The sequence below is a fragment of the Macrotis lagotis genome, chromosome X, assembly GCF_037893015.1.
Source record: "Macrotis lagotis isolate mMagLag1 chromosome X, bilby.v1.9.chrom.fasta, whole genome shotgun sequence".
Classification (NCBI taxonomy): Eukaryota; Metazoa; Chordata; class Mammalia; order Peramelemorphia; family Peramelidae; genus Macrotis; species Macrotis lagotis.
Genome location: NC_133666.1, coordinates 437,747,150 through 437,762,161, shown reverse-complemented (window position 1 = coordinate 437,762,161; position 15,012 = coordinate 437,747,150). Strand labels below are relative to the sequence as shown.

Genomic DNA, 15,012 nt, shown 5'->3' with positions numbered 1-15,012 from the left:
TTCTATATATTACTAACAAGATACAGCCGCAAGAGTTAGAAAGAGAAGAGCCATTTAAAATAACATCAGATGGCCTCAGACACTTAATAATTACTGAGTTGTCTGACTGTGGGCAAGTCACTTAGCCCCACTGTCTTGCAAAAAAAAAATAACATCAGCCTACATTAAATAATTGGCAGTCTGCCTGCCAAGGCAGACTCAGAAAGTCTAAGAAAACAAGAAAACAGAAGCTCTAAGCAAACACTTTTCGCAAATAAAATCAGATCTAAATAACTGGGCAAAGTGCTCATGGATAGACCTAATTGATATAATAAAAATGACAATTTTTTTCTAAATTAAAACACTTATTTAATGCCATACCAATCAAACTTACAAAAAAATACTTTACTGAACTAGAAAAAAATTGTAAGCAAATTCATATGGAGAAACAAAAAGTCAAGAGTCTTAAGGGATTTAATGAAAAAATGCAAAAGAAGGCACCTTAGCCTTATGAGATATAAAATTATATTATAAGACATCAGTCATTAAAACTGTCTGGTACTGGCTAAGAAACAGAGTATTGGAATAGATTGGGTAGAAAAGAGACAGTAGAAAATTTTGATAAACCTAAAGAGTACAGTTTCTGAGATAAGAACTCAGTCTTCCATGAAAACTGCTGGGAAAACTGGAATATAATATGGCAGAAACTAGGATTAGATCAACATCTCACACCCTATACCATGACAAAATCAAAATGGATGCAGATTTTAGACATAAAAGACAATATATAAGCAAATTAGGAGGACAAAGAATAGTTTATCCATCAGATCTATGGAAAGTAGAGCTGTTTATGACCAAGGAATAGATAGAGAACAATATAAAAAACAAACTGGATAAATTTGATTGCATTAAATTAAAAACCTCTTGCACAAGCAAAACCACTCTAGCCAAGAACAAAAAGGATATAATAAATTGGGAAACAAGTTTTTACAACTAATGTTTCTGACAAAGGACTCATTTCTAAAATATATAGAGACCTGAATCAAATTCATTTACCAAAAAAGTCATTTGGCAATTAACAAATGGTCAAAAGATATGTAAAGCCAATTTTCAGACAAGGAAATCAAAGTTATCTCTAGTAATATGAAAAATTGTTCTAAATCGTTACTGAATAGAGAAATGCAAATTAAAGCATCAACATTAAAGTATCAACTCACACCTCTCAGATTAACCAATATGACCAGAAAGGATAATGATCAGTGTTGGAGGAGATCCAACCTTTCTGGACAGCAATTCAGAATAATTCCCAAAGGATAATAAAAATGTCTATACCCATGGATCCATCAATATCACTACTGGTGGGTCTATATCCTGAAGAGACCATGAAAAAGGGTAACAACCCCACATGAACAAAAATATTTATAGCAACTCTGTTTGTAGTGGCAAAGAATTGGAAATTTGGGAGCATGTCTATCAGTTGAGGAAAGGCTGAACAAATTGTGCTATATGTATGTAATGGAAGACTATTGTTCTATTAGAAATCAGGAAGAATGGGATTAGGGGATCTGTAATGGAGAACACTATCTGTATCCAGAGAAAGAATTGTGGGGTTTAAGCAAAGACCAAAGATTATTATCTTCAATATTTAAAGTTGTCTTTTATATTAAGTAATTTTTCTATCTATAATATTTTCTTCCTTAATGATATGTTTTTACTCTCAACACATTCGATTTTGATATATTCATATCATGGAAATAAATGTAAAGACTATCAGATTCCCTTCTATTGGGGGAGGGAGGAGCAAAGGGAGAAATTGTAAAATTCAAAACTTCATAAAAAATGATTGGTAGAAACTACTATTGTATATAATTGGAAAACAAATTATATATACACACACAGGCACATACACACACACACACACACACATGAAAGTAAAAGAATCCATTGCTGATGTCATTCTCAAGTTTAGCCATAAAAGGAAAGAAAATTAGGATGCTATATGGTAGAGGATCTGAAAGTTTTTAACTTTTTAAAGAATTATAATCAAAAAGTCACAATTTTTCATTATATTGCCTTCAGTAGTAAATAATGACTAATAGTTTTAATTCTATCTTCTAGTATAACTTTTGAGCTCTCTTACAAATGGAGAATACCAGATAAAGACCCAGAATAAGTGTAACTTAACTGGGCAATACATTTTTTTTTTTAGTTTTTGCAAGGCAGTAGGGCTAAGTGACTTGCACACAGTCACACAGCTAGGTAATTATTAAGTGTCTGAGGTTGAATTTGAACTTAGGTCCTCCTGACTCCAGGGCTGGTGCTCTATTCACTGCACCACCTAGCTGCTCCTGGGAAATACTTCCAATTCCATTTCCAATTACAAAATCTAGAAAACAAAGAAGAGCCATGGAAAGGGTCAAGGGTAAAGCTTTCCTCACCTCCCCTCAATTCTAATAAAGGTCATAATTGCTTACATCTATACAACTTTTTAATGCTTTCAAAGGACTTCACACATATTATCTCATTTTATTTTACCAATAACCGTGAGAAGTATTGGTGCTATTTTTGTACTCATTATACCCAAGAGAAAATTAACACTCAAGGAGGACACATGATGTTCCTAGGCTAACACATGTGGTTAACTGCTGGAGGCAGAATTCGTATCTCCAAGTTCTACAGTCTATCTTCTTTCTATTTATCAACTCTTCTCATGTCCAGTTATTCTTTTCTGACTTCTCTGCTGTCCTTTTCATCATTTGATTTTGATCCTAAGATCCTTCATTCTAAGTCTCTCGGAATAGTTTAAGTGAAATAAAAATTTTGCATTAATTGATTTTCCCATGTGCTTCTCTCTTACCCCTTAGCTGACTCTTTCAATCTCAAGTGAGCTTTGAGTGTCTCCCACACACGCATATGTACATATGGTTATTCACTCTCTATTGCGCAGGTTGTCTCATTCTCTTTCAAAATTGGGCCTCTGGGCAATGTCTCCTTTAAATCAATAACTGACTCATCAAACTTCAATATGCTACCTTTACTGGAAAAATGCCTGATAGAAACCAGCACAATGCCCAGTACATTCTAAGTCCTTAATAAAGGTTAATGATTAACTGATTAATGGAGCAAGTAGACATTTTTGAAAATGTTCATTGTAAGTCCACCTTGTCAATTTGTCACTATGCTTAGAATGTATTCCCTCTTACTCAATAGAAAACCTTTGTGCTCTACTCTAGTATTCTCAGAAATTAATCCAAAAATGAAAACCTCCAGAAATATTACAGTCAAATCCCAGGACCAAATATCATAGACAAATTTCATGGGATTTTTTTCCTGAACTCAAATTTACTTTTTTTCTCTTATACTACCACATTTATCCCTTCTATTTTGAAACTTCTGCTTACATTTTTTATATCTTGTCCTTTTTAATATATCATGTCTCACACCTTACTCCTGTTTCCTTGTATTTTTCCCTGCCTCCATTTTCATCTTCATTTCTTTTCTTTCACTCATTCCTCCTCACTGGTCTCTTCCTTGGCCTCTTCATGGAAAGCCTTGTTCCCAATGTGGATTGAGAAGATGCCAAATAAATTACTTCAATTTCTTCTGGAAAGAAGCAAAGGCTTCCAGGAACAATAAGATTTGAACTTCTGTTTTCCTACTCACCAATTCAGGGAAGACATCAATTTCCACTTAGAAAATGAACAGAAATTAAGCTAAATTGTGGTTTTTCTAATTTAACAAAGGGGTCTGACTTCCCTAAGAATGAGGGGTTAATGTTTGGCAATATCCTTATCATTCACATTTTGAGTCATGGTAACATAGTTGACTACAACTGCAATAACAATTGCTTTTTAAACTGCTTCATTGGCCCATCCATGCACTGTAGTTTATTGTTACTTTCATGAATAAGTGTCCTAATAAGCAGTTTTGCACATAAGCAAATATATGATCTATCATTCACATTTGTTCATATTTTGGCTTATCAATGGCAAATATTATTTTCACTTGTGATATTCTGCTAGTTACTTGCTCTTTGCTAGGGAAACAACACATACATCTCTACTTAATTACTTGTTCTACTACCATTGTCTACTTTCACTTTGCATTTAGCAAGAGCACCTTTAAAACCCAAATATTTAAACAATCTCAGTTCTAAAGGGATTTTGATAGGTATCAGATCTACTAAGCCTGGGGAAGAGAGCTAAGAGAAAGAGGTCTACTCCCACATGTGTTAGTTGCAGGAAAGATTTAGCAATTATAAGGACTGGTAAATTGTAAAATGTCACAGTTCCTTTTTGGGTAGATTTTGATACTATGATTTTACTATTTTCTTTCAAATAAAATCCTAAATAATCAAAAATTTCAAGGTTCACTTTTAGAGACAAAAATATCCCAAGCCCCTAAACAAGTGTATTTGGGAATTTTTTCATTATTAAATGCAGTTTTAAGCTACCCATACTGTTGTTACCCCTTAATTACTGTAGAGTCAAGAGTTGACTTTACTGGAATATTTTATATGTGACATGTTTGTATATATGATCATTAAATAAGTAGCATATATTCACATATATTAAAAGCAAAAGATGATATCATAGTGAAAAAAGTATGAATATGTAATTTTTTTGGATCAGATAGCCTTTTTTTCCCCCTCAAATGTGTCATTTTATGAGGACTTTCAGAAAAGCAAAATAGAAGGCAGAGACCTAAATTCATATCATGGTAAAAATAAGTGTAACCTGTACAACACCTAGATATTTCAGGGAATGACATCTTGCAGCTATATAAAACTAAATGGCATTCCCATATTAAGGCAACATAAAAACCATTTCCTTCACAGTGACAAGATATGCAAAATTTGATATGCAAGAATATAGAGGATAAATTGACTATAATATTAAAATGAATATATTACACTAGTGATTAATCACTTGATTAAGAGTATTTTTTGTTGTTGAAGTGAAAGGAAGAGGAAGAATGAAGGAGAGAAGAAAATAATAGAATGGAGATTGTTCTATGAGTTGCAATGATAAAATTCAAAAGAAATTTTAGCTATCCAGTATACTCCATCAATGTCTTTGATAATGACAATAATTCTTAGAGAAAATAACTTAGACTTAACAGGTTGGGGTCAATTAGGTTCTTGATAGCTCTTTCAAAAATTGTATAATTTTGTCTATTAATTGAACATATTGCTCCAGAGGATGTACATTGTTTTCTGTGTAAAACTGATTCTATAATTAATTATTGATACATGAAATGGAAAACCCACACTACTGGGATAAAATATAAATATACTACAAAGCAAAGGAATAGGAACTTTGACAATGTTAGAAAGAGATAAAAATAGTTACAGGGAGGAATAAATGCATTCTGGGAAAGGTAACAGGAGATAGTTGGGAGAGGTTCAAATTTAAACTGGGTTCAAGATACATTCTCATCAGGGAATACACCAAGCTTAAGATGCTGCTTATACTCAAATTGTTTATTGAATAAAATAATTCAAACAATATTCTACATAATATTAAAATGAAAATTTATAATAAAGTAATTTAAAGGATGCATTTAATGTACCCTGGATCACATTCTCTCCATAAAATCCTATAAGAAAACTAATATTGAATTACATAAAGAGAGACATTTGACTATATTATTAAGGCAGATTACTTCAACAATAAAAAGTCTTTAATAGAGATATTCAAAGACTAAACTATAAAAATTGCTTTTAGTACATATTGTATACTGGATAACATATCATTGTGCAAAAAAAGGCAGGTTTTTAGTTTAATTAAAATATTGTATTTTGGTATTCCATTGATGAAAAGTCTCACTGAAACTTAAAATTCACACATCTGTTTCATACAAGTGAAATACCTTAAAAATGTATAATTAGTAAGATATGTAGATAAATGTATTTATTCTTTTCTAATGATGATCAGGTATTAAGCCTGGCTTAAAGGATAAGTCAAAATTAGTGTGTTCAATGAATATTAGTTTATATCAAAATATTAAATAAAGTTGAGCAACTATCATTAATAATGATAGAAAATCTCTTTAAGATAGGTAAAAATGATGTTGATTTGGCAGAATTAAGTGAGAAAAGTTGCTATAGTGCCTGCCCAAATACCATGCAATTTGGAAACAGCCAGGAAACAAAACTGTGGGGATAAGGGAATAAATACAATATATATTGAGGGTTATTATGCAACTCTAAAGACTTGATATGACCCTAGCAATATAGCAAAAAATAGTTATGGAAAAGAAGCTATTTCTTATGCTCAGTAGCTAATTTTCAAACAAAAGTACCTGTATTTGAAACTTTGAACATTTCACACTTTTTTCTGTATCTGTAAAGAAAAAATGCATCCAGGCTGATATTATATATCAATATAATTGAAAATAATGAAGTTAACAGTAGCCAAAAACAAAGGCCCATTAATTATGGATCAAGCACAAGTTTTTTTCATTTTTTCCATAAAATATATTTTTTCACAATAGAAACTTACAGATTTATGTTTTTGTACCTCTTTTAAAAAGTCAAAGAAATGTTTATAGAAAGATGTGAATTTGATAAATCTAATTTCATAACAAAATAGCTTAAATAAATTTTAAAAATTGAACAAAAGTATCTGGGTAGACCTAGAAATATCATTGGACAAGATTATTTATAATTTCCTAATAGCAGAATAGATTATTTCTCTGTTCAATTGACAGTATATTAAATCAGTTGTTCACATTTTTTTTTCTTGTGAAGACTTTAAAAATTTCACTCTAAAATACAAATACTATCCAAAAATGATATGCATTGTAATGATACCTAATACTATCCCATTGTGCATTGGTTGTAGTCATTGTTGAAGCTTCCAAAATAAAATAATATATTTGCAGGAATGTCAGGGTAATATAAGCAGGTTTCATCTGTTCATAATATAATACTTAACTTTATGTTCTATAGGGACATAATAAAGCATAGATTTTGTAGTTAAAGCTATGCATACTTTGGCTATAATCTATGGCATATGGATATAAAGATTTAAATACTTAATGTACACTCTATAAATATATATATGAGATATTTCATATGCTTTTTTCTTTTACTTACTGCTTTGTATGTTCTCTTCTGTCCAGCATGTTTTCTGATTTGTTCTCCATTAGGCCCTGTTTCCACATGCATGGAATAGATAATATCAAAGAAATCTTCAACCACAGCTACTCGCCTTAAAGACAGCTTTTCATCTACCCCTACTCCATCCTGGAAAACAGATAAGGAATGCAAGAATAATAAATAAATTTTGATAGGTGTGTAACATCTTCTGTAGAAAAATAGTATTAAACATTTTTTAAACTCTGAAGCTAATCATCCTAATGTGGTAAATGAAGATATCCACCTCTCCCTTTATTGACACTTAGATTTCATAATCCTAAGTACAAGAGAAAATCACCTAGCCATTCAACACAGTTAATAATTTCATCAAATATAACCTCATAATTTTAATCTTATTTTATTTATTTGCACTGAAATATATATATATATATAATAAAAGTAAAATTTTTAAAAATTGCTTAGAAGAATTTTTTTAGGTAAAAGCTACTTAATGTATACATAATTCACTTAATGTGAATAAAAGATATATTTTATAAGTCATCAATTCCATAAATTTATATATTTGTCTATTAATTCAACAAATAGTTAAATTAAATCTAATGAATGTTACCCTAAAGAAGACTCTGGAGAATATAACAATAAATAAGACTAAACTATTGCTCACATGGAGTTTACAATCTAGCAGAAGAGACAAGACATACAGAATAAGTGCTGTTTAGCCATCATTTAGAACAAGTGATATTTGACTGAAGAAAAGGATATATGTGTGAAAATAAATAAGGAAAATTATCTTGGTATCAGCTAGTAGGGACCTTGGAGGGTTCTGAGCTGGGAAAGGGCATGATTAAACTATGCTATACAAAGATTGACTTGGTGGGGCTATGCAGGATAAATTGGAGCAGAGAGTCAAATAGGTAATAAAGGACTAAGCTATGATAGTGATACAGAGAATGGATAAAATGAAGATATATTGGGTTTTAAAGAGTTTTCATTGTTACTTCTCATGATATATATCCTCAAATAAAAAGGATATGGTTTACCAGACAAAACATTGACTAAGAATGTGAATTTGGTCATAATTCTGTAATAAATTATTTTCTCCATTGTACACTTAATATCATGATGCTACTTTCATTAATAAATATCAAAAAGATACATTATATCTATTAGAAATTCTCTTTTCAAACTATGGTTTATTTATTAAACTAGTCTAATTTGGAACATATAAAAGGCAATGGGAAAAAAAAGTTGGTCTGCAAAGACTAAACTTATTAGTGCTATATGGTTAACTCTGTTCAAATACAATCAAAGTCTATATTCTCAAGAAATTTGAATATTAGAAAATTAGGATATGTGGACATAAAAATACTATGCTAACAATCAGTCCTTATATGTGAAATGAGCAGTAAAAATTCTTAACAATATTAATGCTGACTTCTGGCCAAGATGGCAGAGAAAAGACAGGCACAGTTTTAAGTCTCCTGATCTTTCCCCATCTATCATATGAAACCAACCTCTTAAAAGAAATCCAACCCACAAAACCCAGAAAGAAAAGCCAGGAGAAAGAACATCTACCTCAGGATTTGCCTCCCTCAGCAGCACTGGATGAATTCGGGCCAGTGAGTCTGGGCACAGAGGGCGGATCAGCCCTGAATCAGCAAGATTAGCAGCTGAATTGGAGTCAGGGAGTCTGAGGGCCTGAGAACTGCACCTGCTGGATCAGCGGTGGGGCTAGACGGCAGGGGCTTGAGTCAACTAGGGAGCAGGGGCTTGGTGACCCTCTGGAGCTTGCCAACAGGGTAGGGGAGAGCTGCGTTGCAAGATAGCTGTGGACACACCATCCCTGGGCTCCTCTGGTCTGAGGAACTCTGAGTCCATGCCTCTATTGCTGCTGAGGCCTCTTCCCAGAACAAACAATAGCAGACTACTTCTGCTTCAGGCCCAGGTGTGTGAGCAAAAGAAACAGCCCAGCTGACAACCCAGAGAGGAATGACCTCAGACAAGGGCAAAGGGCACCATTGATTGAAGGCAAAAGGACTCATTAGCTCCAGCTCCTCCCTTCAAGCAAAGGGAGAAGGCCTCAATCAAGGTCACAGAGACTCCAGAGAAAGCAACCAGCACTTCCTACTGGCCAGCCAGAGAAATTGCACTCAGTGAGGAAAGCCTCTAGTGATCCCAAGCCCCTGGGAACAAGGCCCTCCCCAACTCAAGGTCTTAGTAAAATGAAGAAGGGTCAGCAGAAAGGTAGATCCATAGAAAAATTCTTGAAAGGCATGACCCTAACTCAGAGAGACCTAGAACCTCTGAGGAGAATACAACCTGGTCTTCAACACAGAAAGACTTCCTTAAAGAAATAAGGAAGGAGATTAAAAATCAACTGGAAAATTTGGGAGAGAAAATTAATACCTTGCAACAAGAAAACAAATCCTTAAAAACTACAATTGGACAAATACAAAATGAGAATAAATCTCTCACATCATCAATTGGAAAAATACAAAATGATAGCAATTCTCTCAGATCCTCAATTGGGCAAATGCAAAAAAGAAAATAATTCTCTCCAAACCTCAATTGTTCAAATGGAAAGCTCTTTCAAAAGTAAAATGGACCAATTGGAAAAGGAGTTGCATAAGGTTAATGAAGAAAACTCCTCTCTAAAAAAAAAAAAGGATGGAGTCTGCAGAAACTAATGACTCCATGAGACATCCAGAGCCAGTTAAACAAAACTAAACAATAGAAAAAATAGAAGAAAATGTAAAAATACCTCATCAGCAAAACCACTGACCTTGAGAATAGGTCAAGGAGGGGCAACCTGAAAATTATTGGACTTCCTGAGAACATTGAAGAGGAAAAAAAGCCTGGACTTAATATTACAGGATCTAGTGATGGAAAACTGCCCTGATATCATGGAACTAGAGGGCAAAGTAGATATTGAAAGAATACATTATTACCCTCCAGAAAAAGATCCTAAAATGAAAACAACAAGGAATGTTGTGGCCAAATTCCAGAACTATCAGATAAAAGAGAAAATCCTGCAATCAGCCAGAAAGAAACAATTTAAATATCAAGGAGCCACAGTAAGGATTACAAAGGAACTGGCTGCATCAACATTAAGGGATTGAGCAGCCTGGAAGAGCAAAGGAACCTGGAATGCAGCCAAGAATCCACTATCCCACAAAGCTAAGCCTTCTCTTCCAGGGAAAAAGATGGACATTTAACGAAATGGAAGAATCCTAAAAATTCCTGATGAAAAGACCAGAGCTAAATAGAAAATTTGGTCATCAAACAGGAGGTTCAAGAGACACATGAAAAGGTTAAGAAAGGGGGGGGGGGGGTTTAAAAAACTGCTATACAATAAGTTGATGTGAAACTGGCCATATTCTAGCATGGGGAAAAAGATTCTCATAAATCTTGGAAATTTTAACTCTAGCAGAGAGAATATACTTAGCCAGAATTGATGGACATTCATGGCCTATCCATGAGACTGCTATCCAATGGTATATAAGCGGCTTTAACCACACTGGGGAGAAAGACTAATAACTCTCAAGACTGTTAACTCTATTAGACAGAATGTACATTAGCTAGAAGTGACAGATAATCAGAATTTTCTATGACTCAGATAGAATGATCTAAAAAACACTGCCTCCTTAAAAAGAGGGACAGGAAGGAGACTGGAGGAGGGAGGGGATTGAATAGGGTAAATCTCATTACACTAAAAGGTACAAAATACCTATGGTAATAGAGGGGAAGAAGGGAGCAGATGAGAAATACCTGAATCTTCTTCTCATCAGACTTGGCTTAAAGTCAACTTACACATACTTAGTTAACATAAAAAAATCTAACCTTTCAATGATTAAAAGCGGAAAAGGGGAGGGGGATGGAGAAAGGGAGGGGGAATGGGGGACAAAAGGGGAACTAACAAAAGGAAGGGAAGGGAAAAGGGGAAAAAGAGAAAGGGGAGGGGTGATATAGGAGGGCAAACACGCTGAAGGGGGTGGTATTCAGAAACAAAATACTGGGGAATACAGATAAAGGGAGGGGGAAGGGGAAAAATACAGAGAGAAGAAAGTATGGAGGGAAATAAAGAATTAGTAATCATAACCTTGAATGTGAATGGGATGACCTCTCCCTTAAAACATAAGCAAATAGCAGTGGATTAAAAACCAGAACCCTACAATATGCTGCTTACAAGAAACTTATTTGAAGCAGAGAGATACACATAGAGTAAAGGTAAAAGGTTGGAACAAAATATATTTTGCTTCAGCTGAAGTAAAAAAAGCAGTAGAAATCCTTATCTCAGACAAAGCAGCAGCAAAAATAATATTAGAAAAGATAAGGAAGGAAACTTTATCCTCCTAAAAGGTACCACAGACAACAAAGATATTTCAATACTGAATATATATGCATCCAATGGGACAGCATCCAACTTCTTAGAGGAGAAGCAGAAAGAACTACAGGAAGACATAGACAGCAAAACTCTACTAGTGGGAGACCTCAACCTCCCACTATCATATCTAGATAAATTGAATCATAAAATAAACAAGAAAGAAGTTAAGGAGGTAAATAAATTGTTAGAAAAACTAGATATGGTAGACTTACAGAAAAAATTGAATGGGGATAGGAAGGAATATACATTTTTCTCTGCAGTACATGGAACTTATACAAAAATTGACCATGTACTAGGACATAAAAACCTAATGATCAGCTGCAGAAAGGCAGAAATAGTGAATACATCTTTCTCAGATCACAATGCAATAAAAGTCATATGCAATATTGGGACAAGGAGATATAGACCCAAAACCAATTGGAAAATGAATAACCTCATTTTGAAGAATGAGTAGACCAAAAAACAAATTATAGAAAGAATTAACCATTTTATCCTAGATAATGATAATAATGAAACAACATACCCAAAACCTATGGGATTCACTCAAAGCAGCTGTCAGGAATATATTATAGCTTTAAATGCTTACATGAATAAATTGGAGAAAGAGGAAATCAATGAACTAAACATACAACTAAAAAAATTAGAGAAAAAACAAATTAAAAATCTCCAATTAAATACCAAATTAGAAATTCTAAAAATTAAAGGAGAAATTAATAAAACCAAAAGCAAAAAACTATTGAATTAATAAATAAAGCCAAAAGTTGGTATTATGAAAAAACCAATAAAATTGATAAACCCCTAGTCATTTTGATTAAAAAAAAGAAGAAAGCCAAATTGCCAGTATCATAAATGAAAAAGGTGAACTCACCACCAATGAGGAGGAAATTAAATTAATGATCTGAAATTATTTTGCCTAACTCTATGCCAATAAATTTGATAATCTAAGCGAAATGGATGAATATTTACAAAAATATAAGTTTCCCAGGTTAAATGGAGAGGAGAGTAAATACCTAAACAACCCTATCTCAGAAAAAGAAATTCAACAAGCCATCATTGAACTCCCCAAGAAAAAATCTCCAGGGCCTGATGGATTCACAAGTGAATTCTACCAAACATTTAAGTAACAATTGGTTTCAATTCTATATAAACTCTTTGGAAAAATAGGGAAAGATGGAACTCTGCCTAACTCTTTCTATGAAACCAATATGGTGGTGTTACCTAAACGAGGAAGAGTTAAAACAGAGAAAGAAAATTATAGACCTATCTCCCTGATGAATAGAGATGCAAAAATCTTAAATAAAATCTTAGCAAAATGATTACAAGTTATCACTAGGATAATACATTATGATCAAGTAGGATTTATCCCAGGAATGCAGGGTTGGTTCAATATTAGGAAAACTGTTAATATACAAAATCATATAAACAACAAACCTATCAGAATTAAATGATGATATCAATAGATACCGAAAAAGCTTTTGACAAAATACAGCATCTACTAGAAACACTAGAGAGTATAGGACTATTCCTTAGAATAATTAGCAGTATCTGTCTGAAACCATCAACAAGCATTATATTCAGTGGGGAGAGGCTAGAGGCATTCCCAATAAGATCGGGGTGAAACAAGGGTGCCCATTATCACCACTACTATTCAATATTATATTAGAAATGTTAGCTCCAGCAATTAGAGAAGAAAAAGAAATGGAAAGAATTTGAATTGGGAAGGAAGAGACAAAACTCTCACTCTTTGCAGATGACATGATGTTCTACCTAGAGAATCCCAAGAAATCATCCAGAAAACTATTGGAAACAATTAGCAATTTTAGCAAAGTTGTAGGTTATAAAATAAACCCTCATAAATCCTCAACTTTTCTATATATGTCTAGCAAGATAAAGCAGGAAAAGCTAGAAAGAGAAATCCCATTCAAAGTAACCTCAGACTATAAAATACCTGGGAGTCTATTTGCCAAGACAGACTCAGAAACTTTTTGAAAACAATTATAAAACACTTATCACACAAATTAAAACAGATTTAAATAACTGGGCAAATATCAACTGCTCATGGATAGGTAGAGCTAATATAATAAAAATGACAATTCTAACAAAACTAAACTACCTGTTTAGTGCCCTACCAATCAAAATTCCAAAAAATTACTTTAATGAGTTAGAGAAAATTGTAAGTAAATTCATATGGAGAAATAAAAAGTGAAGAATTTCCATGAGCTTAATGTAAAAAAGTGTGAAAGAAGGTGGCTTAGCCCTACCTAATCTAAAATTATATTATAAAGCATCAGTCATCAAAACTGTTTGGTACTGGCTAAGAAATAGAGTGGTGGACCAGTGGAATAGACTAGGTAAAAAAGCAGGAGATGATTAAAGTAATCTGGTGTTTGATAAACCAAAAGAGTCCAGCTATTAGGATAAAAACTCCCTCTTTGATAAAAACTGCTGGGATAATTGGAAGTTAGTGTGGAAGAAACTTAGATTAGACCAACACCTAACACCCTTTACCAAGATAAGATCCAAATGGTTACGGAATTTAGACATAAAAGGACAATAGTATAAGCAAATTGGAAGATCAAGTACTAGTTTACCTGTCAGATCTATGGAAAGGGGAGCAGTTTATGACTAAGGAAGAGTTGAAGAACATCTCCAAAAAGCAACTAGATGATTTTGATTACATTAAATTAAAAAGCTTTTGCACAGATAAAACCACTGTAACCAAGATCAAAAGAAATGTAGTAAATTGGGAAACAATCTTTATATCTAATGATTCTGACAAAGGACTCATTTCTAAAATATACAGAGAACTGAGTCATATTTTTAAAACAAAAAGCCATTCCCCAATTGACAAATGGTCAAAGGATATGCAAAGGCAATTTACAGCTGAGGAAATCAAAGCAATCCATAGCCATATGAAAAATTGCTCTCAATCATTAATTATTAGAGAAAGGCAAGTTAAAGCTTCTCTGAGGTACCACCTCACACCTCTCAGACTGGCCAATATGACCAGAAAAGATAATGATCATTGTTGGAAGGGTTGTGGGAAATCTGGGGCACTATTACATTGTTGATGGAGCTGTGAACTCATTCAACCTTTCTGGAGAGCTATTTGGAACTATGCCCAAAGAGCAACAAAAATGCCCATACCCTTTGACCCAGAAATACCACTACTGGGTGTATACCCTGAAGAGATGATGAAAAAGGGTGAAGAGATCACTTGTACAAAAATATTTATAGCAGCCCTGTTTGTGGTAGCAAAGAATTGGAAATCAAATAAATGTCCTTCAACTGTGGTATGGCTTAACAAACTGTGGTATATGTATGTCATGGAACACTATTGTTCTATTAGAAACCAGGAGGGACAGGATTTCAGGGAAGCCTGGAGGGATTTGCATGAATTGATGCTGAGTGAGATGAGCAGAACCAGAAAAACACTGTATACTCTAACAGCAACATGGGGGTGATGTTCAACCCTGAAGGACTTGCTCATTCCATCAGTGCAACAATCAGGAACAATTTAGGGCTGTCTGCAAAGGAGAGTGCCATC

At 33.5% G+C, this 15,012-nt stretch overlaps 1 protein-coding gene across 2 annotated transcripts in view; it reads right to left on the bottom strand.

Moving 5' to 3' along the window:
* The window catches only part of NOL4 (nucleolar protein 4), a 507,107-nt gene that overhangs the window by 381,095 nt on the left and 111,000 nt on the right, over positions 1 to 15,012 (bottom strand). For both annotated transcript variants that reach the window (XM_074201260.1, XM_074201261.1), the window contains exon 2: positions 7,079 to 7,228. In XM_074201260.1, the coding sequence (XP_074057361.1) occupies positions 7,079 to 7,228 (150 nt within the window). The remainder of the gene's footprint in view (positions 1 to 7,078; positions 7,229 to 15,012) is intronic.